At 33.6% G+C, this 27,759-nt stretch overlaps 1 protein-coding gene across 3 annotated transcripts in view; it reads right to left on the bottom strand.

The window, feature by feature from the left end:
• LOC142983788 (uncharacterized) overlaps nt 1–27,759 on the bottom strand; it is a 631,218-nt gene that overhangs the window by 395,139 nt on the left and 208,320 nt on the right. For 2 of the 3 annotated variants that reach the window (XM_076130846.1, XM_076130844.1), the window contains exon 2: nt 17,315–17,578. In XM_076130846.1, the coding sequence (XP_075986961.1) occupies nt 17,315–17,528 (214 nt within the window). In that variant the 5' untranslated portion in view covers nt 17,529–17,578. Of the gene's footprint in view, nt 1–17,314; nt 17,579–21,242; nt 21,394–27,759 lie in introns of those variants that run through there. The other variant, XM_076130845.1, reaches the window with a different exon arrangement.

Raw genomic sequence — 27,759 nt, forward strand, 5'->3', positions numbered from 1 at the left:
GCGAGAGGACTTTTACAAACATACAAGAACGGACGCACTACAACATAACCTAAAACAACTAATTATCTGTGTGGGAATCGAATTTATTGCTTCCCGAATCAGTTGCAGCAGTGTGGCAACCACCTTAGTCACTACGCCGCGGAGACTGTTAGTTCACGGAAAATATCCAATCCTTACTACCTTTATCTTCTTGTAATTTGATGATGTTAACAACTTATTTAAGAAGAACATCCTTAAACCTATACACAAAATAATTTACACAACCCAGGAATCAAACCCACCCCAAAAGACTAAACTTCAAAACCCACTAAAGCGTAATATAGAATGTAAAACGTTATAAGGGTCCACGCACACTGTACTTGTAAGATAAATCACTTTAGCCCCGTGACTCGACTGGTAATATATTGCAACTGAACGTGTGCGAACGATTGATAGATTGAAAAGTGAACATTTATTTACTTTTTCTTTTTTTGGAAGAATATATAAATGTGTCTAGAAGCAATCTAAGAAAGTGAAAGTCGGTTATACATTTCATGTTACTCATTGACATCATTAAATGTATGTTTTAAAAGATGACTGTGTGACGGAAATCATTGTAAAGTCGTTTTATTAAAACTTTTGAAAGAAATAGAGGTTTTTTTTATCACTAATAAATGATTTTCCATAGAATCACTTGTGAGGCTGAGTATTACTCACTAGCTGACTCGCGCAACTTCGCTTGCGTCACATAAGAGAGAATGGGTCATCATTTACTCCGTTTTTGTAACATTTTTGACTAGTACTTTGCTCCTATTGGTCGTAGCGTGATGATTATATAGCCTATATATAGCCTTTCTCGACAAATGGGCTATGGGCTATGGGCTATCACTGAAAGAATTTTTCAAATTGGACCAGTAATTGTTGAGATTAGCGCGTTCAAACAAAGAGACAAACAAACTCTTCAGCTTTATAATATTAGTATAGAAGTAGAAATTAATACATATCACGCATCTCTAATCCGGTCGGTAGTGTCTCCAACTGCTGATCATGAGGTGTCGGGATCTAGAAAAATGCTATTGGTCTTTTCTAATTTATTAGAATATTTTGAAGAAGTAGCCTGGAGGTTGGATAACGTGCCCGGTAATGGCAATAGACTCGCTGTCTATTACATGGGGCTAACATTGTAAATGGCGAAATATGGGTATTTATCACACACCACTACACCTTCAGGCATATCAAACTTATATTGTAATAATTTCTCAACTAAAAAACGAAAGTCTAAACAAAATCTAAATCAAAATCAATTAAAAATCAAATGACTATAAACAAATAGTTATTTGTAACGTGTTTTCGTAATGGCGGGCGTGCGTTTCGCGCGCTTTTCTTTCCGACATTTTATTGGCCCTCCGACTCGGATTTATGGCCCCGCGATAATTGTACAGCAATAAACACTTGCAATACGGCCTTAATTAGATTTTAGAGGTCCGCTTTACAATTTATAAGCTTTCATTTTATTTGATTCTAAATGATGAATTAAGAAATGGCAAAACATTAAGATTAAATGTGTGCAATTTGATAATTGCACACATTTCGCAATATAGTTCAGTTATAGTTACAATAAAGTACATTGATAATACAGTTAAGGTAACTATAGCAACAAAAAAATCTCTAAGAAATATTTTTATTTATAAGCCTGATAGATAATAGCCTAGGGAAAGGCAAGGGCTATATATAATATTTCGAAAAAGTAGGTCTACTTGGATAGATACTTGCAACAATCACTGTGATTTCATATATTTCTAAAATAACTTCCACTCAGACAGACCATCTTACAATGCCATTATAGCTTTAATAAGATACAATATGTAGTAAATCTATAATTGTTTAATTACGCGTGTTAATTTAATAGCATACCTTAAATCAATATCTAACTAATTACTAAGTTCAAAGACAGATTTTGGTACAGACGTATAAATCTAGACACTGTACAAATTAGTTCCCTTTGAGTGTAGAGATCTGAAACAGACGGTAGTTGAAACCTATTTCAATTTCACTTCTGAGATAATAATATCGTACTTACGGTGCAACACTGTCACTTATGCAAAAATGTAGTTTTTCAGGAGAAGCATTTTAAACTTTGACACCTCCCACAACAATAACTTTATGTGTTATTGATAAGATGAATACATCAGCGAATACTTTTAACTTTACTTTTGCTTATATAATGATAATAGTAATACAGTAGTAGTGCTTTAAATCAATTACTACATAAGTAACTCATTTTTGCATTTTTTTACAAAAGTGACATTATTGCACCGGGGGTGCGATATGCTTAGCAATCTCTGTATAAAGTATCATAGAATATATTAGAATACATTTTATATACAATAGTATGTTTATCAGTTATTTAGTTACCATAGTACAAGCTCTGCTTAGTTTGGAATTAAATGACTGTGTGTGAGTTGTCCTAAGGTATTTATATTTAATAGTTCATTTATAGTGAAACGATAGATTGTAATCGTTACTCGGGAGTTTTATTTAGAAGTAACTAAGGAACTTTATAGATACTGCAATTTAAAACTAGAAAGAAAAAACTATTTAAAAAGAAATAGCTATTATATAGAATAGCTATAAAAAGGGCACTCTCGTTTATTACGTTTGACATAGGCCTTATAATTTGTTATATAGTGAATGCTGTCCAATAGCCTATTAAATTCTATAAAAATAACCGTAGGCAAAAAACTAAAAGTCTTCTAAAACCCAGACAAAAATTCAAATATTTCTTAATAAATTACGAATTGTTCTTTCAACTAGAATTGATATTCACTTTAGGTATAATTAAAATATGTATGAAAATGATAGTAAATTATATGTGAAACGACGTCAAGGCTATTTCAAATAACTAAATTCGAAGCTAGAAATAGTGTTTTCATTCAGTTCAAAAGTAAAATCTATAAAGAACCCAACCATAGTCCATAACAAAAAGGTACCATAAAAAAAACATTAGCAATCATAAATGAGTGAGATTCAATTGAAAAGGTTTTATAACACGAGCCCCATAAGCCTAGGTGTTTCCCATTGTTTCCTCATATTACCTTCATTACGATTTGCAAACTGTAATTCTTGGGAATTATAAATGCTGTTTGTTTGGATAAGTTGCTGATGCCCGTGGATTTGTCCGTGTGGTAAGATTACTCAATTTAAATATGATGTATACTATATCATGAACCCTCCGTGTGCTTTATAGAAATATAAATATGCAGAAGTTACTGCGTGAAATAGTATAAAACAATTTTTGGTTCAGCCTTTTAGGTACATGAACAAACAAACTATGTGGAATCAAATGTATATAGAGTATTACATAAATAAAAATACAAATCTTTAAAAAATACAGGCTATACACCTAGAAGCATTTATGTGGGTGTAGCTTTTTCCTAGCCTATACTGTCTCATGGTTTAGTAAGGTCTCCTCCAAACTCTTCCAGCCCGGTAGCCTTCAAAGTAGAGACAAAACCATCAACGATTTTTAAACTCACTTCTGGGCAAGGATCTCCTCCCGAATAGGGTGAGGGATTAGATTATGAGTAGATTTTTTATTTTAATAAACGAAAGTCTGTACCAAAAATCAGACTTCTCTATCCTATCAATCCTTCAAGGAACTGAAGGTCAATTATTCGCAGCAATTAGGGTCCCAATTCGTCTCAGCTGAACCAAAATGGCGGTTGAGTGGCGAAACAACCTGAATAAAGTGTCGGAACGTAAATCCTGAGCGCGGGACCAATCGTCGATATATGAGAGGTCCCGAGCATTTCTTTTCACTGCGATACAATAGATATTTTTTGGGGTTTGTTACGTGTGGTTATTGCTATTGTCTGACTTTATTTTTTTATTTTATAACATATATTTTTGGTATTTAGACGATGCGAAATGCTAGTACACTGTAGTGTTGTAAAAAAGCTCGAGTCGGCGCTTAAACGCTTGAGTCGACGCTTAAGCAGATTGCTAATGCTCAAGTCGGAACTCGACTGAAGCGCTCGGCGCTCAAGCAGTGGCTTGAGCGTTATAGCTCGGGTTTGAGCGCGCGCTTAGATTACACAGCTAGGGAAAATGTAAGAAAAATAGTATAATTGAAATAATATCATTTTTTGTGATATTTTCTATATTATAATAGAAAAATACTTAAACAATACCATGAGGAAAGACCCATACTGGTCCGTATATTTTCGTTACTAAGTCTGTTCCTTCTTTTAGTTATGATAAGGCCTAATATAATAAAAGGATAGGATAAGCTTTCGAAAATGCCACTTCGCTTGGCACAATCGTGCTTGGAACAGATAAAATTTCGAATGCCAGGTTAGTTAAGTTTAGCAATGTAGATTGCTTATTTTTGCACTACAACATCACATCTGTGTTATTGGATTGTTGTTTATACATTGAAAAAATAATGAGCTTCTGGTTTGAATTTCAGGTTCTTGATTTTCTATCCTATCTTCATCTATCAATACGTATTTTTATACATTTGTTTTAATTTTCTTAATGGTACCGCATTGCTTTTATTCATAAAATTATTATTATTAAAACGTGGATCTAATATAGTAGCTATTTCTGTAAGATCCGTTTTTATCAGTGAAGAGTATTCATTTAATTTCGTAATTATACATCATTTACGGATTTGTTTAATTTATTTACAATTCGAAAATGTTGCATGTGATCCAACAACGAGTCCATGAAAGGAATAACATTACCGTGACTTCATAGAATTATGAATTTAAACATTACAACGCTTGAACGCTTGAGCGCATAACTCGAGCCTGAAAGTCTAAACTCTCAACGCTCGCAAGCCTTAAGCGCTCAAGCGTTTAACGCTCAAGTCTAAAACGCTCAAAAGCGTCGACTCAGCGCTTAACGCTCGACGCTCAGCGCTCATTTTTACAACACTAGTACACTGGCAATCATTAACATCAAGGTCATAAATGTTATTGTTTAGAGCGATTATTGTAAAGACAAAATGTTTTAGAATCCGGCTACAAAATTATGTACCTAGAATCCTTTTTTGATCAATATTAGGTATTTATTTTCATTTTTTAGGTGTACTTTGCAAATATTAGGTATAAACAAAATGGGCTAAAAATGGTATTGAGTATTGTACTTAATACTAGAAAATTTATATTAAGCGCCTCTCTCACTTAGCTCCAATACTCACCAGATGGCGCTATGTGGCCAATAAGATTTTGAACTGTATGTTCTTGTCGATATACGTTTTTCTCATAATAATTAATAAGTTAATTCTGGCAGAAGACGTTTGTTTTATATATGAAACCCATAACCTAATATATATCAACAATAAAGGTGGTTTATCGCACATAACAGTATCTTTAGCACCTATCTCGATATCCAATAGAAATTCCTTTTCCAGACCAAAACAACAACACGTAATCGAACCCGAACCCTGTCCCATTTGACCTCTTACGTGACTTAGAAGCATGGTGGCGATTAATTCTGCCCTCCACCTAAGTGCAATGCTCCTGATCGCCCCTCTTGTACAAGTGGCGTGATATTAATTCACTACTTTCTGAAGCTTGGTATATAACTATATTTGTGTCGTTATTTTTTTACACGAGTGTCGGCACGTTTGCTAGCACTGCAAATCTTTGATAACAATAGTTAAGTACATACTGCCTTTTGTCGCGGTTGGTAGTAATCCGACTGTTGACCAAGAAGTCTCGGATTTGATTCCCGGTTCGAAAAAAGTGCTAGTGATTTTTCTCTCTAATGAATATAGGATTGTTCTCAGTTGAAGTCTGGAGTTTGGTAATGTGTCTGGTATATGGCAATAGGCTCTTCCCTTTTATATTAAACTGTCATCAGTAATGATGAAAGGCGGGAGTATTTTATACATCTCTGCCTACACTTCTGGGTATAACAGGCGTGATTTTGGTAGCATCTATGTATTAATCATAAATATAAAATGTATGCCAGAACAAGAGCATACGAAAACCAAGCAAATAGTCTAAAAACAAAGAACTAAGAGCAAAACTAGTTGGAACATAGTTTATGTCATGTAAACAGTAAGTCTTGGCTCAAATGTATGGACGAGAATTTCAATTTATAAGATGCTACTGAAGTGGGACGGGACGTTTTAGAAAATGGCCGATATTTTTCATTTTACTGTTCTATGGAACATTTTTGAGCTTAAAATTGTATGCACTTGAAGAAATGATAATGTTTTTGGTGATTTAGGTTTAACACTAGTTTCGAAAGAGTGGAATATGTTTCGTATGCAGTTCCAGTTAGATACTGAATCTTTCTATGGTCTTGGCGGTAATGTATACGACTGTTGAATATGAGGTCTAGAAAACCCGGGCCGGGCGAAGTCCTTTATGTTAGGTAATAGACCAGTTTATTTCTTTGTTGGTAGAAATCGAGATTAGGGAACTTTTTGGAGATTTGTTTGTTTGTGAAATATTTGTAATAAGGATACTTAATTGTATTGTATATTGTTTTTTAAACCATTAGAGACATTGACTGAGTTACAAATTATAGAAGTCTCATTGAGAGTCGATAACCGACACCTATCGAAGTAAACAAAGATTTGCTAAATATTTTTTAAGCATATCACAACACACACTACATTCAATTGATAAGCGCCCTTACCATATCTATGGTTTACGTATAAACATGCCACAATGTCAAACGCTCGATTCGAAACCGAAACAACATCGCTTCACTTTCTTTCCACAAAATTATACAACTAATTCCTCTAATTACTCATCTACGAACATTTCAAAAGCCTAACTAAAGCAATAGCTCAAGAATATCAAAGTGAAATTGTCGTGAAAAATGTTTGAAGCGCTTCAGGACTGATGTCTCTGAGCATTAGGTGTCGCAAACTCGAATTTAAATGAGACAAATGACATCGCTCAACTTTGTCCGGGGTAGGACATGGTAGCGAGGGTTAATAGCTTTTATTATTATTAATATTCTTGTACTTATCAACTAAGGATCTTCAAAAACGCTGTTGGGCAAATAACAAGAACAACAAGGCCGACGGCTAAAGGAATGAATCTAATTATATCATCTACCACTACTACTAAGTAGCTATCGCCTATTTGTGATCGCAAAACTGATGCCTTGAACTTAACGAAAAGAAAAAAATCTTGAACGCTTTTAGCGCAATTAAAATGACAACCGTTCGCTGGTCGGTAGTAGCCGGTAATTTGTAGTCACGGGGTATGTACCTAATTAAAATAACCAAGAAAATAATATAAGTACTCTCTACTGATCACACAAATATTAGCGAGCTACAATAATAACTATTCGTGCTATTTAGAAATCATTACACTGACAATGTATCGCACACTTAAACTTGACCTTAATTAATCGTCCTATTTTGACTCTGCAAAGTCTTCAGATAATTTACCTCCTTTCGGGCAATCGGGTAATAATCGCCCCGCTAATCGCTAAGCTATCATCTAACAACCACACCCTACAAGACCAGGAGCTCGGCTTTGAAAACTTGTTTGTTTCCAGTTCACGAAGCAGTTTGTATTTTTGGTCATGTGCCACGTACTAAACAATGTTTTTCACAAATTTCCAGTCGTGAGCTCCAAATGTATGAGTTTTCATGTTTTTGATCATATTGCCTTTGAACTAGCGAGTTTGTGGTTACTCTGACGTCATCAAAAGGGTAATTAAGTCGCCCCGCTGTGGCAGTTATTATGCAAAGTTATGAGCTACGGAACTTTATAACTCTGTGATCTGAGAAACTAAAATATTTATTTGTATGTTCTTTGAGTGTTTGTGATGTGTTTGAATGAGTAATTTGTAAGGGATGGAGTAGTTTTGAAGGGTGAAAATTAGATTGCAAGTTTGTTTATGAGTTACATAAAGTATTCAGTTTAATAAAGTTTGGTGATGGGGCGTGTTTTGTTTTGCCTTCAAGCATGAGTACAAGCTTCAAACATCCTATCTATCGGCTATCTTAAGGAGGAATTAAGTATTTTTTTTACATTCCTGACTAATTAGCATTCTAAAGAGAGAGACTCCTAGTCAAAGACTGTTGAATCATTGCAAAGAATAACAGACCGTGTTCTGGCGTAGATCGAAAGAAAGCTAATGAAAGTCTGGAAAATACTTTTCTACTGTACAAAATTTGGGGATTACATAAGATATAGTCGTATTCTTTCATCTATCTTCTTATTATATTATAAATGTGAAAGTTTGGATGTTTAGATGACCGTTACTACTTAATCACGCCAAAACTACTTAACAAAGGTTGATAAACAGTTTATAACCTGGATTGAACACATTAACACTTTTAACCGCGACATACGGACAAAGTCGCTTGTACAAACTAGTTTGAACAATAAAATGCAGTTTCATCTCAAAGAAGTTTTCAAACGTTTGACTATCAATGTCTCGCGTCGCCGCTTGTGCAATAGTTATTGTTGGCGCGGAACTAGGGCACGGCTGACATACACACTGACAGATATACACTGTTTTATGATAGTTAATGTGCGGATTAAAGATGATTCTGTTTGTTTTTCTTGGCTGTTAGTGGTTTGAGTTTTGGTGTCGTAAATTATGAGTATGATAATTTGCTTGTTCTTTATGAATTAGGTACTTGTTTTTGTTTCGTATTTAACCACAATTATTATTATATTAATCAAATTAAATACAGCAGTGTTATTTTTTCTTTTGAAATTTTACGTATAATATAAATAATGACTAACTGATGTCCGCAGCTTCGATTGCGCGCATTTTATTTATTTAGCTTTCATTTGCCGTCAAAACCGGACATAAAAAGTATCCCGTATTTTGCTCCACAACTTTTTCTATCTTCTAGTAAAAACATCTGATCCAAAGATTATTGAAATGTAAATGTGGATTAGGTATATCAGTGTTTTGATTTCCAAGCTGTGATTTCAATAACCTACCTAAGTTTGTTTTCTTCGCAAGGTTATTTACATAGCGGCCTCACTTTAAACCCAGTTCTCTAAAAATACTCCACAGTCAGTAATCAGCATCTCTGTTCTACTTCTAGCGACACCTTCAAACACAAACAATGTTTCACCACTCTTAGAACACTCGACAGCTGACAGTCTGTTTACACTGTTTGTATACTGCCTTGATGTTACAGCGGTAGTGTGATTGATATGTGAAGGTCTGCGGTTCAATTTCTGCGTCGGGTCAAATAATTGTTACGATTTTTTATATCGTAATAACAATGTTTAGAACTTGGTAATTGTTGTATTAGAACTAAGTGAGTACACTGAGGTTTTACAGGGGTAAGTGATATACAGTGGTCAACATAAATATAAAGCATAAGCGCAAGAGAGGTTAAGATCTATCGCCGATTATATAATTACCTACGTCAAAACTTAGATTTATTAAATGAACTTAGTCAGTAGTCACTTATGAATACCGAAAGTTACAGTGAACGTCACTATAATAAAGACTAAACATTTGTATTGGCCGATAAACAATTTCCAAACAGACGGTCAATTTCAATCCAACGGACCGTGGCCAAATGGACTGTGAAAATATTAAAAATACACATTGGGCCTAACATGAACAATTTTTCAAACAGATGGCCAATTCCAATAAAACGGGCCTTAGCTAAATAAACTACGAAGACATAATGTTTATTTCTCTTCTTCTCTTCTCTTCTCTCATGGTATGGTTAGTGGTCAACCTAGTGTCAAAGTTGTTCAAGCCGCCCGAAAGGTCTTTGACATGGCTTAACGACTGTTATCTTAGTAGACAACAACCGGGACCGACTTTTTACGTGCCCTCCGAAGCACGGAGACGCCCAGCTCAAATACCACTATGCGGTCACCCATCTATAGAATGACCGCGCCAAAGGTTGCTTCACCCACAGATCGTTGTCAGACCGATGAGCGCAACTGGCTATGGGCGCCTCAATAAATATTTGTTTTATTTCAAGGTCTCACAAATGGGTTATTAGAATTCTTTTGTTTACGAATGATTGATAGGTTTTGATTGATATTTGAAGTGGTTGAAATGAAAAGAATGTGTACTGCTGAAAGATAATGGCAGGGTTGTTTGTCGATTTAAAAATCATAAATACTATGATCATTGGATTACTAATTTAGTAAGACTATTTATATTGAGTTAATAAATATTTTAAGATATTAAATTCAACATGGTGCAAACTGCCTCGGTGTACATTGTAGCTAAAATTTGCCGATTATTAGGTCTTTGGTTCGATTCCTTAGTGCGGCAAGTCATTATCATTTTTTTAAATTAATTATTATCAATATTATCCTGTATACATCTATTGCAGATGATTAAGGTGGCGTCAGGTAGAATTATTGCACTTTCGTTCGTGGCGCAAAAGGTTTATATTCATTACTAGCTGACCCGGCAAACATTGTTTTGCCATATAAATAGAAAAAGAAATAATGTCACTTAGGGGTATGAAAAATAGATGTTGGCCGATTCTCAGACCTACTCAATGTGCTCACAAAATTTCACGAGAATCGGTCAAGTCGTTTCGGAGGAGTGTGGCAACGAAAACTGTGACGCGAGAATTTCATATATTAGATAGTAATAGAGTATTTAATAGATTCGGTATACGATAAAAAATTACATGGCAAGAAAGCACGGAAATGAGAATAGGGATTGCATTCACATCTCTGCCATCACTTATGGAGGTAACACGCTTGATGTTATACTAACTAACTAACAAAATTCACATTGTATGTATTATAAATCATATTTTTAACAACATATTCAAGTATACTATAAAACTATTTTATAGTAGAACATAAATTATATTCCTAACGATACCACAATGACTAATCATAAAACAGTCATTACGTCATAACGGGACTCGAACCTGTGACCGTAACGAGTTCATTCAAAGTATTCAAGCTGATGGGAAACGAACTTTTTGGATAATATTTACGTTTTTGTATATTATCTATACTAATATTATAAAGCTGAAGAGTTTGTTTGTTTGATTGTTTGTTTGTTTGAACTGAAATTCTTTCAGTGTTAGATAGCCCATATATCGAGGAAGGCTGTAGGCTATATATCATCACGCTACAACCAATAGGAGCAGAGTACCAGTAAAAAATGTTACGAAAACGGGGAAAATCATGATTCTCTTAGGTGACGCAAGCGAAGTTGCGCGGGTCAGCTAGTTATCTATAACATGACGCCTGCTATACTCTAAGGTGCATGAAGCATTCATTTTGTTTTGAAATGCGCCTATGTTTTGCCATTTACAATATTAGCCCGTATTAGGGAGCGAGCCTATTGCCATAATCCGAAACCAACCTGCGGGTTAGTAGTGAATAATAGCATAATATTCATCATAGAAATCTAATAGCACTTTGCCCGACTCGGGAATGGTACCCGAGACCTCGTTATCAACAGTCACATCTACTAACGCCTATAGGCAGTTAAACGCGAAATTTTTTCAAAACGTTTTTATTTTTGTTTCATTTAAAATCATGTTTTGAGACAAAATTGTTTTTGCATATAAAGGGTTTGTTTATAGGAAACGTGTGAGAGTCTCGTTTACGCGTTGATTTTGTGTGAAAATTGATCAAATTACCATGTAATTTGGTGTAAAATCTGAATTGTTTTGTATACAATGCGTACAAACATATACTTACATACTCTTGGATCATGTTAGAAAAAGTATTAAAGAAGTTTGTTAGGATCGTACGAAGTGGTGTATCTGTCTGTCTGTCGGTCAGTGTCTTTATATGCAACTATGAGAAGAGAGCATGTTTCAAAGCATATAGGTATACATATACATTAAAATACGTCTTTTTGTCATAGAGGTAGGCAGAGAGGTTGGCAGAGACCAAACAACGCCAATTGCTACGATCCTTACAAACTTCCCTTGCCACATTCACGTCCATATATCTAAACTAGTAATTGTAAATAAATTACACAGGTTTTAAAATAAATTGTTTATATAATATTTTAAGGGTATATTAAATGAAGTTTCACTTCTCGTTAGTAAACCCATAACTATTTAGAGAGAGAATTATTTCTAACATCTACGTAACTTAGACGATTTCATTTCCATGGGATTTCCTACAAATCTGCATAACTTTACGGCGATACGACTGCGCTGGATGCGGATTTAAATCCCGGAATTGATTACACCGGAATTCGGAATACCGGATTTTTTAAATCTATGGAGTCCATTCATTTGGAAAAAGTCAATTGCCCGATATAGGTTAGTAATTAATGATGACCACTCAGGAATTTAGGAACCCTTTTTGAAATGGGGTGTGCATTATTTTATTAATATAAAACTTTCTGATGCTTTGGTTAAGCGCAGCGAAGGAAACTCTATTTGTTGCAAACAAAAAACAAAAATGTAGGTCTTTTTTATTAGTTATGGGGGTTTATATTTATAAGTCGGACAAAAATCATATTGCCAAATTGCCAAACTTGGCAATTGAACCTAGGAGATATAACTTGCACTCCTATTAGCATATGACACTGCTTTAATTACTTAGGAAATAATTAATCAAAAATTTTTGTCATACTTATTGAATTTATTATTATTATTTTACTTATTGAAGTCGAAACTGAGGCAAATGTAGCTATGCCATTTCAGGAGTCAAAAATGTATTTTAACTTTTAATTTATATCGTAAAAAAGGTTCAGCATTGAATAAAGTTTGAATTAATTGTAATATTTTAAGTAAAGGATTGTGATACGCAACCAATGACTACCATTTCACATGTAAATAGGGTCGTGCTAAGCATTTGCGCTTACATTGCTGGGTGATTGCGCGGTGTTGTCTCCGGACACGAAGCCGGCGGGTAATGGATAAAGCCTCGTCTGAAGTTACGCGTTTAATATAGGTGTTTGGTACAGGTAATGAGACACACATACCAATCGTTATGCGAACACAATTTATGCAAAAAGTCTTGTGAATCAAATGCGAATGCTAAGTTGATCTGCTGTTTGAATCCCAAGTCAGACAATGTACAGGTTACCAAATCCAGATTGTGGTGTAAATGTGCCAAAAAAGACATCACTACATAGTATAAAACAAAGTCGCCCATTTTGTCTGTAGTCCCTTCGTATGCATAAAACTTTAAAACTACGCAACGGATTTTGATGCGGTTTTCACTAATAGAAAGAGTATTTTCTCCGACAGGTTTTTATATATAATTGAAATACATTGAAACTATATTAGCTGAGTTATAGCGATTTATGTCCAAGAAGTCAGAAAAAAAATCTAATTGAAGATTGCATTTGTGCGTGCGCCGCTTATACCGTTGGATACAAGTAAGAACAATGTATAGCAAAAACATTGGTCTTTATTAGTTCTACAAAAAAGTCCGCGATGACATATATCCAGCTTTTTTATTTAAGTAACAAAAACTACTTTTCTGTATTAAAAAAATATTTAATTCGTTGGGTGATGTTTAACTGGTGATATAACCAATAATACATATATCCTTATCAAAATAAGTAAGTTCATCATCACGAGCATTTAATTTAGATTATTTTTGCAGTTTACAGTGTGTTATTTAGACATATAGTTTAGGAGATATCACGATATTAGTATTGCGGCACGGTACGGGCCGGCCGCGGCGGCGGGGGCAGCGTCCCTATAAATAGCGCGTCGGCGAAAAAACGGTACATAAAAAATAAATAATATTAAAAAGTAGGTACTACGACTTTGATCTATACATATAAGACAAAAAAAAAATCTGTACATTACTAAAATATTTTTTCCAAAAACTGATAGGGGGGGGGGATCAAAGAAGAGTCACAGAAACCAAAAAACATTTTAATATTTTAAACGCGGTTAAGGGAAAGAGAAGTTATTGTGAATTGAAAATTAGTATCCAATATGTGTTGGTGCGTTGACTGTATTTGTCGAAGTAGCGGGATACACGCAAACGAAGTTGCGCGGGTCAGCTAGTATTCTTATAACGCAAACTTTAAATACAATAAAAATAGGTAGTAAAGTATCCTTTGTAGTAATTAATCCAGGAATCAAAAACTATGTCAATAATTTTTGTGTAAGTATAATCAATTCATTCGTTCTTCCTTACGAACTTTTGCATGTATTTTAATGAAAGAATTTATTACCATTTTATTGAACTAAGAAAGTCTAGCAAGTTAGCCAACAAGTCATCAAACTTCCCAACACCTGTGTATCACCGAAATCGGTGCACCACGAGACTCCGCGAATAGTTAGCTTGCATTTAAATAACTTGCAAATTGTTCAGCTCGACCGTTTATAAAGCATTGTACCTTTCACTGCCTTTGTATTACAGTTTTTTGCTGATAATTCTACATTTTATAATAAAAAGGAAAGTTCGAACAGTGACTGTTGAAGATAGTAGTATTTTTATTTTTAATAAAGAGTAGGTCTATTCCTCCGTCGTAATTCAGAGTACACTGCTTCAGAATGGAACACATAACTATAGAATGAACTAAAATATCAGATAAAATGTCGCCTAGTCATCAGAGCTCAGTCTAAGGCAATGATTTATCAAAACATCCTATCATCCTACAATTTTTCATTTTCGTATCGACAATTTGGTACTAAAAATGACATGAAGAAATTAGTTCCACCTAAATCCGGTTGAGGCACTATTTAGTATTTCATAGAAAAAATCTCTTTTTCAAAACATTTTCTTAGATATTCGATGTATATGTGAGAATAATAATTTAGACAATATTTAGTCGTAACAATGAATTTCAGTGCATATTCCGTGCTAGGTGTATATGTAAATTATATAACGTTATGTTACAAGCTCATATATTATCAAAACTACTGCAACACGACGTAATCTTGACTCACTGTGTTTCATGTAATGTTAGAGGACCGTAAGTTAGTCCAGGAATATATCTGTTAAATATATTTATTTTATGTTAGATTGGTTCTATGTCTCAGTGCCTAGAAAGGACCTATTGCCTGAACTTTAAAAACAATCCACAATTCGTCAAATTCCAGACCCCTCTGACATTTATGTTCCTTATGAGCAACAATTGGTTCTAACCTCTTCTCGTAAGAACTGTTATTTTCTTCAATAACGGAACGCCTTTAATATAAATAAAAATACTGACATATAAATAACAGATTTTTGGTTATAGTATCCCGCTATTTTTTTAAGGTATATTGCCACTGGTAGCATATAAAGCGAAATAAAAGTGACCCATTACTGCCCAACTACTGGAAGAATGTCTCCCCCTAGAATAAGAGAGAGGTTAGACTTTGAGTCGAATTCCATTTTCTAGAAAATAGTCTAACCTAACCATGTCAATATCTTATACTTCAAGCAAATAACGCTAGCATCCAAAAACCTCAAAAATAACACAATCTACCTTCAAATGCCAAAATAATTTGGTCCTCAATTCCCATGGACTAATTAGGGTACGTGTTGGGGGCGACTTCGGAACTGCCGTAAAAGCCCCTTTATCAGTGGAGACTGATTGCTAAGCATTAGTCAGCGATTTTTTATACCCTTGATATACTATAGGTGCAACATTATGTTAAATGTTGTAGATAAAAATGGGATTAATGGTGTTTTTAAAGTTTGTAGGAGTTATTAATTTGTGGAGCCGTTTTGCTGGGTTTGTTTGAAAATGAGAGGTTTTAATTCTTCGGAGCTGCTTTTTTTCTTTAGCTTGTTAAGTGCTATTTTAGGTAACCATTAATTTAATATCAAGCCAGACCCATGACTAACAGTCAGGCAGTTAGTAGTTCTTCTTTGTATTTAATTTTTAGTTTCATTGTTAGTTCTTAACAGGTATAAACATACCATAGGATATTTAAAAACAATAAAAATATCAGATTTCTAATCACTTCTAATATTATTATAATTAACACGACACCTAATACTCAAGGTCCATCAAAACAATAACCCAAACCCATTTTCACCGTTCATAAAACACTTCCTCAACAAAACCCCCCTTTAACCCCCAAAAACTCGAGTTAATTCCACCCCATTATCAAGGCTTTTATTAAAAATTCTTTGTTTTTTCTTTTAAAAACGATCTTCCTGAAAGAATTCGACACTGGACGATGCAAACTTTTCAGTTCTAAGGCTTCAAAAGAACACCTGAAAACTGTAATTGCAGGAGCCCGTTAATTAATAAGGGTTGAAAACTTTCAAAACTTCAAAGATCCGAGTAGAGCTGTCGAGAGGAAACCTTAATTTTGGGGGTAATTAGATTTTATTGTGGTGATATCGAGTTTGGATGATGGAGTTTGTTTAGAAATTATAGGCTTTTATCGTGATAATTTATTAATAAGAACTTTTGATTAATTTTCATTGTCGAAATTATAACCAGAAATATATTTAAGTCTATTTTTTTGAAACAAATTTGTTAATTCTCCAAATACTAGTAACAAAAATCGCAGGTTTGCCCTTTTAGCGATTGAAATTGGGTGTATTTTATGGGCTATAAATCGATCGGTAGTGTTGCTTAAGGGCATTCAAGACACAACATATTATTGCTCAGTAACTATTAAGATTATTTTTTTCCGACAAAATCGTTTAAAGAAAGCCTAGTTCTAAGTAATTTCTTTAACAAAAACACAAAGAAAAACTTCAAGAAAAAACTTGACGAACAACTTTGGTTTTCCAAATAATTTAAGTCTAGGATAACAAAAACATTCTTTTAAGTTAAAAGCTTAGACAAAAAAGAAAAAAAATCAAACCGGGTAGCACCCCTAATTTGAGTCGGTTGTCGTGAGGCCAGGCATCAATTGGGTTCCGCAAGTACACAAGGGTTACCAACTCTTGGTAATGACAAAAGTCAGAAAGTTTTTGAGTAATTATACGCGATCCTTTTCGACATTCAGACTAGAATGACAATTGAGTTGGTAATTTTGTGAAACCTTTTTTGAACTATAACTAAGTTGAAGGAAAAGTTAAGTGACTAACGTTAACCCTTTTTTCTAGTAAATTACCGTTGCTGACGAACAATGGATCTGGGTATTAGGCTTTTAACTTCAACGTAATTTATATCGGGTTTAAAGTGAAATTATACCCGAAACCACTCGTAGAACACTGAAATTATACTTTTTAAATCCACGAAGCAATGACAAAAAATGTATCGCCTAACGTATTACTTCTATATTCAATTGTATCACTGAAGCTTTGGTTCCATTTTTTATTTTATCAGACATTTAGCATTAGGACATATTATTAAAAAAAGCGCCTAACTGTTTAATTCATTCTTAACACACTTATCTTAAGCCTAACGTTCTAGACAGAGCGAAATGGAATAATAGTACGAAAGCGATGCCCCGAGTGAGGGGTCAAACACTAATAAGAGTAAGAAAAAATAAATTTTACAAAACGTAACTCACCTCCATCCTCAGGAATATTGAGCAGCTTCTTGGCTCCAGGACTCGGCCCCCTGACTGCCGACAGCGCCCTCTGGAGGGTCTCGCTGATCGGCTTCCCTCCAGCCACCTGGCCCAACACTGTCACTATAACTAAACACCTCACAACACTAACACAGGATACTCTTCGCCAGCTGGAATCTTGCTTCCCCATCTCACTGATGCGATTTGACCCCATAATAGACCCCAATGAATATCCAAATGGTGATGCTACATTTTTTGAGACATCTGGAACAAAGGAAAATAAATATTAGTTTTGTGTTTAACAATTCTTCAACCATTATTCTTTAAGGATATAAAATTACGTTACATTTACATAGTTTTCATCAAGTAGTAACTAAAATAATATGTCATCATCCAGTTTGAAGATCGTAGAAAGTTGTGTTAAAATAATGGAGAAACGACACAGTTTATAGGATAAGATAGATAGAAAATTATATTCGGATTATCCAATCAACAAACACGTTTGTCCCAATCAAGTATTTAACTTGACATAGCTGCAAATCGTAGAACTTTTATATATCATAGTCATCTTAAAGCAATCATTTCTGCAACACATTCAGCCGATCAATTCTTAAGTTAAGAGAGATCTCAAAGCCAAGGTTTTTTAAGATAAAAAACAAATAATAATTTCTCATAATACCTTATCTTTTCAAAGAAAATATAAGAAAACCCGGGACTAACCTTGACGTTAAAACAAGGATAATAAAGCCGATTATTTATAACGCATAAAGGGACTCGTAAAGCGGTACTTTCGTTAATTAGGCACTCCAATTAATAAGAGAATGCTCTGTTTAGCTCGAGCAAACTGTTGAGCACCTCTGTTTTGGTGTAAAGTATAGTGTACCTTGGAAATATGGAGAAGATAAGAATAATTTTCGCATCATTTTTTAATCTTACAGTTAGCGGGTAACCTAGTGTCAAAGTTGTTCAAGCTACATTCAAAGACCTTTGGCACGGCATAACGACTGTTATCTTAATTGACAACAATCTGTTCCGCGATTCTCTGCACAAGGTCCTATCGAGTTACGAAAAATTGACATTTAACATTTACTGTCGTAATTTAACTGTATTAATTTAAAGTCGTATAAAATGAGTCTGAACGAATCAATATGCATCAAAACTCTTCAAATGCCTTACACTAATGTTATGCGATGGAAGAAACAAGCAACTCTTATCACAATTTCTTTTGAGCAAAGTTGGTTGTGCAAAATCGGATAATGTTGCTATTTATTATTATACGTATGCTATCTTAATAAGACACATCTTTACCATGAAAATTATACCTAAAAGATATACTGTCTTCGTTCATACATAAGTCAAACCTCATATTCTATGAACCCAGTTCAAAACCCTCAAGTTAACCCTCCACCATTATAAATGTAGCGAGTCCGTGTGTTGCACACAACTTTCAAGTTGCCAGCTAAAAGTTTAGCACGTCGCGGCTCCACGGCTTTCTTTAGTCTCTTTTTCTTTGTTCAAAGTTATCTTTTTTAGGTCGAACAATACTTAAGAGCTTCAAGCAGAGATTGTTCGCGGAATACATGAATGGAGTTCAGTGATTTTTTAAATTTTTGTTCGGAATTTTAGTTTCTTGTATCGGGTAGTTTGTTTTGGTATACAGTGTACTATTAATTTATTTATTTATTTATTTAATATTTATAATAGTTTTATATTTTCGTATAGAATCAATTTATTTTTAACTAATGCGGTAAAACTTGTTTTACTTCAGTTGGCTTACGTTTTGGCAAGTGTTTAAAAGTTATTTCTTTTTATATGTACAAGAAAAAATATTCTAAGAACGTATTAAGTGTTGTATTCTAGTCTTTCCCTACTCTAATGGGAACAAAACAATATATATGTTACTGTAAAAGCCCGAACGGTGGTAAATCCTAAGATTTTCCGGTATAACCTAAGATTTACCAACTCGCAATGGTAAAAGTCCGAATAATTATTTTATTTCGAACTTTTACCTATATTCACTTGATGATATCGAGATGTCGCCGGAGCCCCGCTTCGCGGGGCTCCTCCTTCTGGGTGGTTAAAAAAAAATAACCACGAAGGCTAAGGTGGGAGCTTCGCTTCGCTCGCTCCCACCTTAGCCTTCTAACCTAACCTACCCACGTCGCTATGCCCAAAACTCCTTCTTTATAACAATGTCACAGTATATAATTACACCGTGAAATAGTTATAAACATAGTTATGAAGGAGGATTTTTTTATATATCGTAACATAGTTTTTAAACTCTGGCATGTTCGGACTTTTACCATTGAGAGTTGGTAAATCTTAGGTTATACCGGAAAATCTTAGGATTTACCACAGTTCGGACTTTTACAGTAACATATACATAAATGTATGTCTTCAGTCGTTGCTAAACGATCTGGTATATTTACTTTGATTTCTGTACCTATGTTCGATAGTTAATAAGATGGAGAAATGGTAAAGGCTTCCATGATTTGGTTTTAGATTGATCAAGATTTGGGTTATCGCGTTGTGTTTAATTTAATAAGAAATAATAAAGGTAGTTAAAAAAAATCTGTTTATTACATAATTGGGCAGAATATGATGATTAATGTGAAAATGGAATGCCTGGCGCTTCGGCGCAGGTTACACACTAAAATGCGTGTTTACATTAATTTCCGTTTCCTATTACATAAAAGAAGTAAGCCGGATCTATAATTTGGTTTAGTACTGATAATTTTCATAATAAAACTACAATTAAACGTAAAACTGAATAGGTACTCAGCAATTAACAAAAGGGCTAGCTCTAAGACATTGATTCAAACGTTTAATACGCAATAACGACTCTCACTCTCTAATTCATAATAATATATGAAGTTATGAAAGGCTTATAAAGAGTTTTGTTTCTTTCACTTCTTAGCGAAATCAAAGAGAGAAAACATATTATAGTAGTTTTTTAACTAAAATAGGTTTATAGTGTGTTTATTCTATTCCATTAAACTGCTACTAACACTCCTTGTAGAGTATTAGTAACATTTACCTTTGTAATACTACAAAAATTTTAAACATCGTTGTCACAAGCATCTCAAGAATGACTATGACTCATCGAAAGTTCTTTCAAAGATACGACGAAATGTTTTATACATTTTAATACACGAACACTTAACACATTATCTGTTTGTAAGCATTGCATGATTCATAAGTTTATCCTACTTTAATATTTATTTAACGATAGTATTCAAACCGCTAGAAAACTTGTAGTTTGGTTATTATACATGTGGAAGTTAGGTTGTATGTATGTTTGTTACTCAATAATGCAGAAACTAATGCAAGGATTTTGATAAAACTATGCTGTGTTATAGCTTATGTATCAAAATAATACATAGACTATAGAAATACTAGATTTTGCCTGTGGTTTTACTTCGTAACATAAGCCGTACCTATGTAGGTACCTAACTATAATACACGCGGACGTAGTTTGTGATTCACAAGCTTCTATATAATTTTGATTTGGTTTAGAACTCTATATTGCAGCACACACCGCTAGAAACCTTGTAGTTTAGTTATATTTCGGTTTAGTTACTACAAAGTAGTATGTTATTTCCAAGATACTGTTTTATGAAAGTCACGGGGACGCTTACTTTCGTAACAACAACTAAAAGTTATACAAAATGATCTTGCGATAAAAAGTTATCTTACTATCCATTTCTCTAGATTTTTATAACCTAACAGTACAATAGACGCCGTAGGAAGTAATAAAAACATCCAATATTCATTTGTACTCACAAAACTAAAAACAAATATTTAGACAAAAGAACACAAGCATTTTTCTACATTATGCCCAACATACAACTTTCTACAATATCAAAAAACTATCCCACAAACTTCACAAGCCAAACATTCATAGATAAATCAAGAAATACAACAGTACCTTCACACGAGAACAAAATCCAGACTAAAGCAATCCAAATCACAATAATATCACAAATTCACTAACACAACACTAAATACACACGAAAACAAGTAAAACAAACTAAAAAACTATTAATTAAACTAATTCTAAACTAAAAATAAGCTCAAACGCATCGCGTCGATGCCAAACTACACGAAACTAACCTAAAAATCGGGACGCGAGTCGTCGGTACATAAAATTTTGACCGCCGATCAACCAACTCAAAGGAAACTCGGACTTCAGAACAATTATACAAACGAACAACTATCCCATATCAATCCATTGGAAAATATACTTTATGACATGCAAAATAGAAGTTAAATTCGTCTGTGTGTGGACAAAAGTTTGTTTGTAAAGAAAGAACGATTATCTTTTGTATTTAGTTTCTACCTGAGAGGGACCCTTTTTTGTTCGACATGTGGGAAGCTAACACTGCCTTTGATTAATTGAAAATGCACTTTATTTGTCTACTGATAAAGTTGATATTCTAATGTTTGTTTGAGTGCATTTTATAGGAATTGCAAAAGCCGAGAAAGGTCGTTTCTATGCAGTTTTTAGGAATCAATCAATGAGAAATACCAATGATTCACTAAGCAATTGACATTCTTTGTAGTGTGGAATGTTAAAATTAAAAGAAATAGTATTTTATTTTGATTAAAGCATAGATGATTTGATGTAGGGGATGATTGAGCCCCTGTTGGTATGTTTAGGGGTGGTATAGAAGCTATATTATTTTTTCGGTTGGCAACACAGGAATGGCGATATTTTCTCTCTGGCAATCTGTTTAAATATTAATGTTGCTATGTCTATTTATAGTTTGTGTTTGGAGATAGCAAATTCTGTAATTAAGATAACACTTAAATATTATCATATTATTATTGTTCCCGTATGACAAGATGTATGGATGTGAATGAAGCAAGATAAGTTTGTGAAGATCGTACCAAGTGGCTTTCTTTGGCTTCTGGCTATCCCTACGAGAAAAAAGCGTGATTTTAGGTCTGTATTTATAATTTTATTTCAGAATTAAATCAAGTGTTCATCTTAATATGAGACGAAAGCAAAATATAGTTTCTATAAAAAATGTTACACGTTAAAGCATCGCGTTGTCAAATTATTGAAATTAATTAATAAATAGAAATATGAATATATTGAACAAAATCGATTCCACATAAATGAACTTCAAATATTTACTTAATATTAACGTTGATGGCACATTTTATTATTCAAAACCAAAACAAAACTTTTATTAATGACCAGACTAAACTAAAAATTATACACAGATTTTCAAATTTGAACTCTGTCACCATCATTTTACAGTACATTTTAGCTTGCATGGTGAACTCATTAGCTATAAGCCTTCTTAATAAGTACTAGATATAGTATTCTCTTTACAAAGCCTATGTTGTTGGTTATAATCATAGATATAGAGAACCTAGATAGCGCATAGTTTATAACAGGCCGTGCAAATGCATCGAATTTTGATATTTTCTAAGCATGAACTTTTGACAAACAAAGATTTGATGCATTTTGCATTTAAGCTGTAAATATTATAATCAGACAAACGCCGTTTATCGTTATAGTAACAGCAGAGTAGTCATTTGCGATGTTTGGAACCCTTAGGTGACTTTTCGGAAGTACATGACGTGTATTACTAGTAATTACCACACGAGGCTGAGTGGTCGCTTAGTGGTATTTGTATTTAGCATCTCCGTGGTCTGCCTGCAGGATCAACGTCTAAGTCGGCTGTTGTCACTTAGATAACAGTCGACACGTCGTAGGACTTCGGGCGGGTACTACTGACTATATTTATGTATAAAAATGAATCCCTATTTCCTTCGGCACGCCATCACTCGTGAACGGCTGGAACAATTTCACTACACTACACCCCGTACTTCCAGGAATATTATAAAAAAATATAATATTCCTTGAAGTACGGGGATGGTCTGCATAGAGAAAAAAAATTATAAACAGAAAAAATATATGAATTATATTATTTATTTATTAAAAATCGGCTGTTAGGCGATACGAAGTATGCGGGGTCAGCTAGTGATAGATAAATAATATTATTATATAATCGGAATATACTGTTCAACTAGCGGTATCCAGTTTGTTATCTATCTGTGGTGATAATGGATAGAGCGATGGGATTGCGTGATGTACATTTAGTCTTAAATCCAGAGCGCCACGTATCTTTGAGAATGAGATAGTAGTTTGAATTATTTATCAGTAATTACTGAGCTGTAATTATATGATTAAGTAGCTTTGGATAGTGCTAACTTTTTATAAAAGTACACGGTGCGTTTTTATTAAAACTTAAATAATTATAAATGATATATTATTTGCTATTTTTCTTGTAGGTATTCAGTTCTTACTATAGATTTGGTTGACTAGAATCTGAGTCTCGAAATAATAATATGTGACTGTAATGAACGTTTTCAAATTTGAAAAAAGTGCCGTAATTTTTATTGAGATTACGCTATGGAAAGTTTTAAATATTGAATTTATTACACTGAAGTATCATTTATTTTAGATAAGTCGTGGTTTTCTTAACTTTAACAAATAAAAACAAATCTTAATGACATATAAAACAAATGTAGAACCCGTATGAATAACATTTGTAAGACGTTTGATTTTATACATAGGTAAGTTCAATAAAATAAAATAATAAAATCATAATTAATTTGTGATTTACATAAACATAAATTTAGAGCACTTTCCCTTTCTCGAACAAACAATCCTCTACCATTTTCAAATTTTAACAATCAAAAATATCACTAAACCGAAAGCCTATCCAAAAAATCTAAACAAATCACAGAAAGTAATTCGGATTGTCATTCCGACTGTATCGAAAGTGATTGGATAGTAACAATGTATGGACGGATAAACAAATTGCTAGTTTCGACCTGAGTCCCTGGCTGCAAAAACATTGAGACCGTATAACTCGCTTAACAATCTAACAACAATGTAGCCCAAAACTGATAGGGTTGCCACGAGAGAGATATTTAAATAATTTGTTGTTAATTGTGTATTTGTTTTTGTTTTAATTGTCTTTTAGTCAGTTGTTTCTTGGCTGGAGAAATGTTATGATGGATGTAAGTTGTGAAGTTAGATTTTTCGATTTTTTTTAAATTTTCTGAATCAATTCTTATTGTCTCAGATAGCCAATTAAAATAGGTTACAAGATGCTGGTAAAAAAAATAAGCCGGGATTTTATCAGCTGAATCAATTTATGATGTATTAAATATATTATCAGTATGTGTTGTTATAATTTTTACTTTGTAGTCAATTGATATATTTGAGTGCTGTGATTTCTTGTTGGAGATCCTATAGTAAATAAGCATATAAACAAAATGGAACGGCAAATAACGACTGGTGTGAATGAATTTTCATTTCATCAATCAGCCTGAATCTGATTTCTTGTAAATATACAATTAGTTATCCTATATGAAAATCTATACTAATGTTATAAAGCTGAAGAGTTTGTTTGTTTGTTTGTTTGAACGCGCTAATCTCAGGAACTACTAGTCCGATTTGAAAAATTCTTTCAGTGTTAGATAGCCTATTTATCGAGGAAGGCTATAGGCTATATAACATCACGCTGCGGTCATTAGGAGCGGAGTAGCAACGAAAAATGTAACGAAAACGGGGAAAATTTTGACCCATTCTCTTCAGTGACGCAAGCGAAGTTGCGCGGGTCAGCTAGTAACAAATACGTTTCGTTGCTAAAAACTTTCCATATTGACATAATCAGCAGTTAGACTGAGTCTTAACTAATATTAAACGACCTGTAAACTCTTGTCACTTGTATAATTCCACATTTCAAGGCAAATAACTTGTAGAATATAATTATCACGTATAATCTTTACAGCTGAGAGCATTCACTGAAATTCACTGAGTACGTAACGCGTGTAAAACGAATAGGTTTGTTATTAGGTACAGTCATAAGCAAAAATATGAGAACACTTGAAATTTTAATTTAAAGCTTTTATAATATCAAGCCGTGAGGACAAAAATGGAACCTTAGGTAGGCAAAAATATCCTACTTTTGTATTAGCAAAGGACAATATAAATGTAAAAATAACTTTTGCGGTGTCATGTAGACCCTTACAAGATGGACCGAGGCAACTGGCAAGGGCTCTAAAGTCCGTGGATGAGGTGGGTCCAGGGCTTAGTCTTATGAAATTCTTTTATGTATAGGCTTCTGTATGTTCTATCGTACTTGTATAAGAGAGCAGCTACAGCTTTTAGCGGTTGAAACACAACAATTTTGAAGTACATAAACAAGTCGCTCCATGTAAAATGCTGGTACCTAGCTACATCCGATGAGATTGGAAGCCGACTCCAACATACTTGGAAGAAAGGCCAGGCATTATACAAACCGCAGTTATTAAACTTTTAAATTTCAAAATGAAACTGAAAAAGCTGTCGGCTGAATTTGCTTATGACTATACCTAGTGAAAATGTAGATTATAATTATTTGAGTCTGAACTTTAGATGCTTATATGAGTTTAAGTAACACTTAATGCATGAACGAATGACAATTTGAACAATACTGATTATGTTTAAATATTTATCATGAACTTAAATAATGAAAGACAAAACAAAACAAAACAAAACTAAGCTCCTAATGTTAAAAATACAAATTAATTTCTATACAAATGTATCTTTATACTGGATTAATAAATAAAATTATCCGTTGGTTTTTCTAAATGAGACAGGGGCAGGGCATTGAGACTAGGCATAAAATGCCTCGCAGTTCAAACATTAAAAACTAAAAAATAAGACTACTATTTATTTTTCCAAAGCCAAATCAAAACTAACGTCTATCTGTACGCCAATTTACAACCAGTAAATCTGACGGCTTCTTCTATGTATTTACTTTTACAGTAAGCCAGAAAGCCTTACTTACTTTCGATCTATCAATTATAACTTTAATTGCATAGTAAATGTTTTTTTTTTTTATTCATTTATTTCAGGCAACTGAGGCCCATAGAAAATACAATAAACAAATTACAAATTAAAACTATAAATATACTAATACATACATAATTAATATAACTTATAATCGATGTATTAACAAATCAGGTACTTTATCAATCAGTCATTCAACCATGCTCATCATTCGGTCAGCGCCAATCTGCGTCAGTCAATAAAATAGTCATTCAATGAATCGGTCAACTGTCAGTTGATCAGACAATCGGTCAGTATAACGTTCATTGAATCTGTCAATCGGTCATTGCTCAGTTACTCAATTAGCTAATAAACTAGCAGGTTTACCTAACAGTTAACTGACTTGACAAAAGTCAAATCAGCTATTCTTTATGAAATTTCAATAAACACATTTTTGTATAGAATTATTAGTGTAGTGACGTTAAGATATCGTATTTTCGTTGAAATCAAATGAGTGTCAAATAAAATGTTTCAGTCTAATCATTTTAGATGAACCTTTTACGATTATGAGTTTGATAATTTATCGTTAACATAGTCAAGTATCGAATTCCAGTCTTTCTAATATAGTTATTAAACGTTATAGTAAGCGTATCAACCCTGCGTTATCGGCGCGGGTCACGGGGCAAACTTTAATAGAGTACAACTAATCCTTGTTCGACTAACTGCATGACATGATAGTGCAATTTTGTACGTGTTGCAAATTTCATCGCGACTAGATAATTTGTATTGTTTCGTGTATTAGTGGTTGTGAACTAGTTTTGAAGTGATTAGTTTGTGTGAGGCTATCTGATTAGATACTAAACCAATACCTTGCTACTTCTATATGTCACCTATATGCTTTGCCAAATGTCATGAGTTTGATTCTTACTCTGAAACAAAATAAATATTGAAAAAAAGCTACCAAGCTTTTGTATGTGATTTTTTTATGATAAATTTATATTGCATGTTTTTGTAAGCTTGAAAGGTGTTCACTGAAGTACATATTTTATACCTATATTAAAAATAAGATTTCAAACTTTCTAATTATTTGATTAAAATATTTAATCTCAAGCCATATTCTAAAGAGTAACAAAAAACTAAAATAAGAAAAAATATTTACAACTTCAAATAAACAATATACCAAACTATTTCTTTTATAATCTTCTTACGAAAAAAACACAGCTCAAAGAAAGTTTCCTAAAACCTACCTTAATTCATTGTGGAGCGAAGACACTAATCTGTTATGATCCGTCTACCCGTATCCGACTGTCTTGAACAATGGCTGCTATATTTCTATATTGTAAAGGTCTTAGTTCACAATGGAAGAACTAGGAGGTTTTGATACTTTGTTTTTTTTGTAATGAAACAAACGAAAACATCGTGAGGAAACCTTGAATGCCTAAAATTTGTTTAAAACATTTATTGAGGGCATGCAAAGTCCCCAACCCGCACTTGGCCAGCGTGGTGGACTCAAGGCCTAACCCCTCCCTCGTTACGGGAGGAGACCCTTGCCCAGCAGTGGGACATTAATGGGTTAAAATTATTATTTTTTTATTATTATATTTTT

Source organism: Anticarsia gemmatalis, chromosome 25 (genome assembly GCF_050436995.1).
Source record: "Anticarsia gemmatalis isolate Benzon Research Colony breed Stoneville strain chromosome 25, ilAntGemm2 primary, whole genome shotgun sequence".
NCBI classification, from domain to species: Eukaryota; Metazoa; Arthropoda; class Insecta; order Lepidoptera; family Erebidae; genus Anticarsia; species Anticarsia gemmatalis.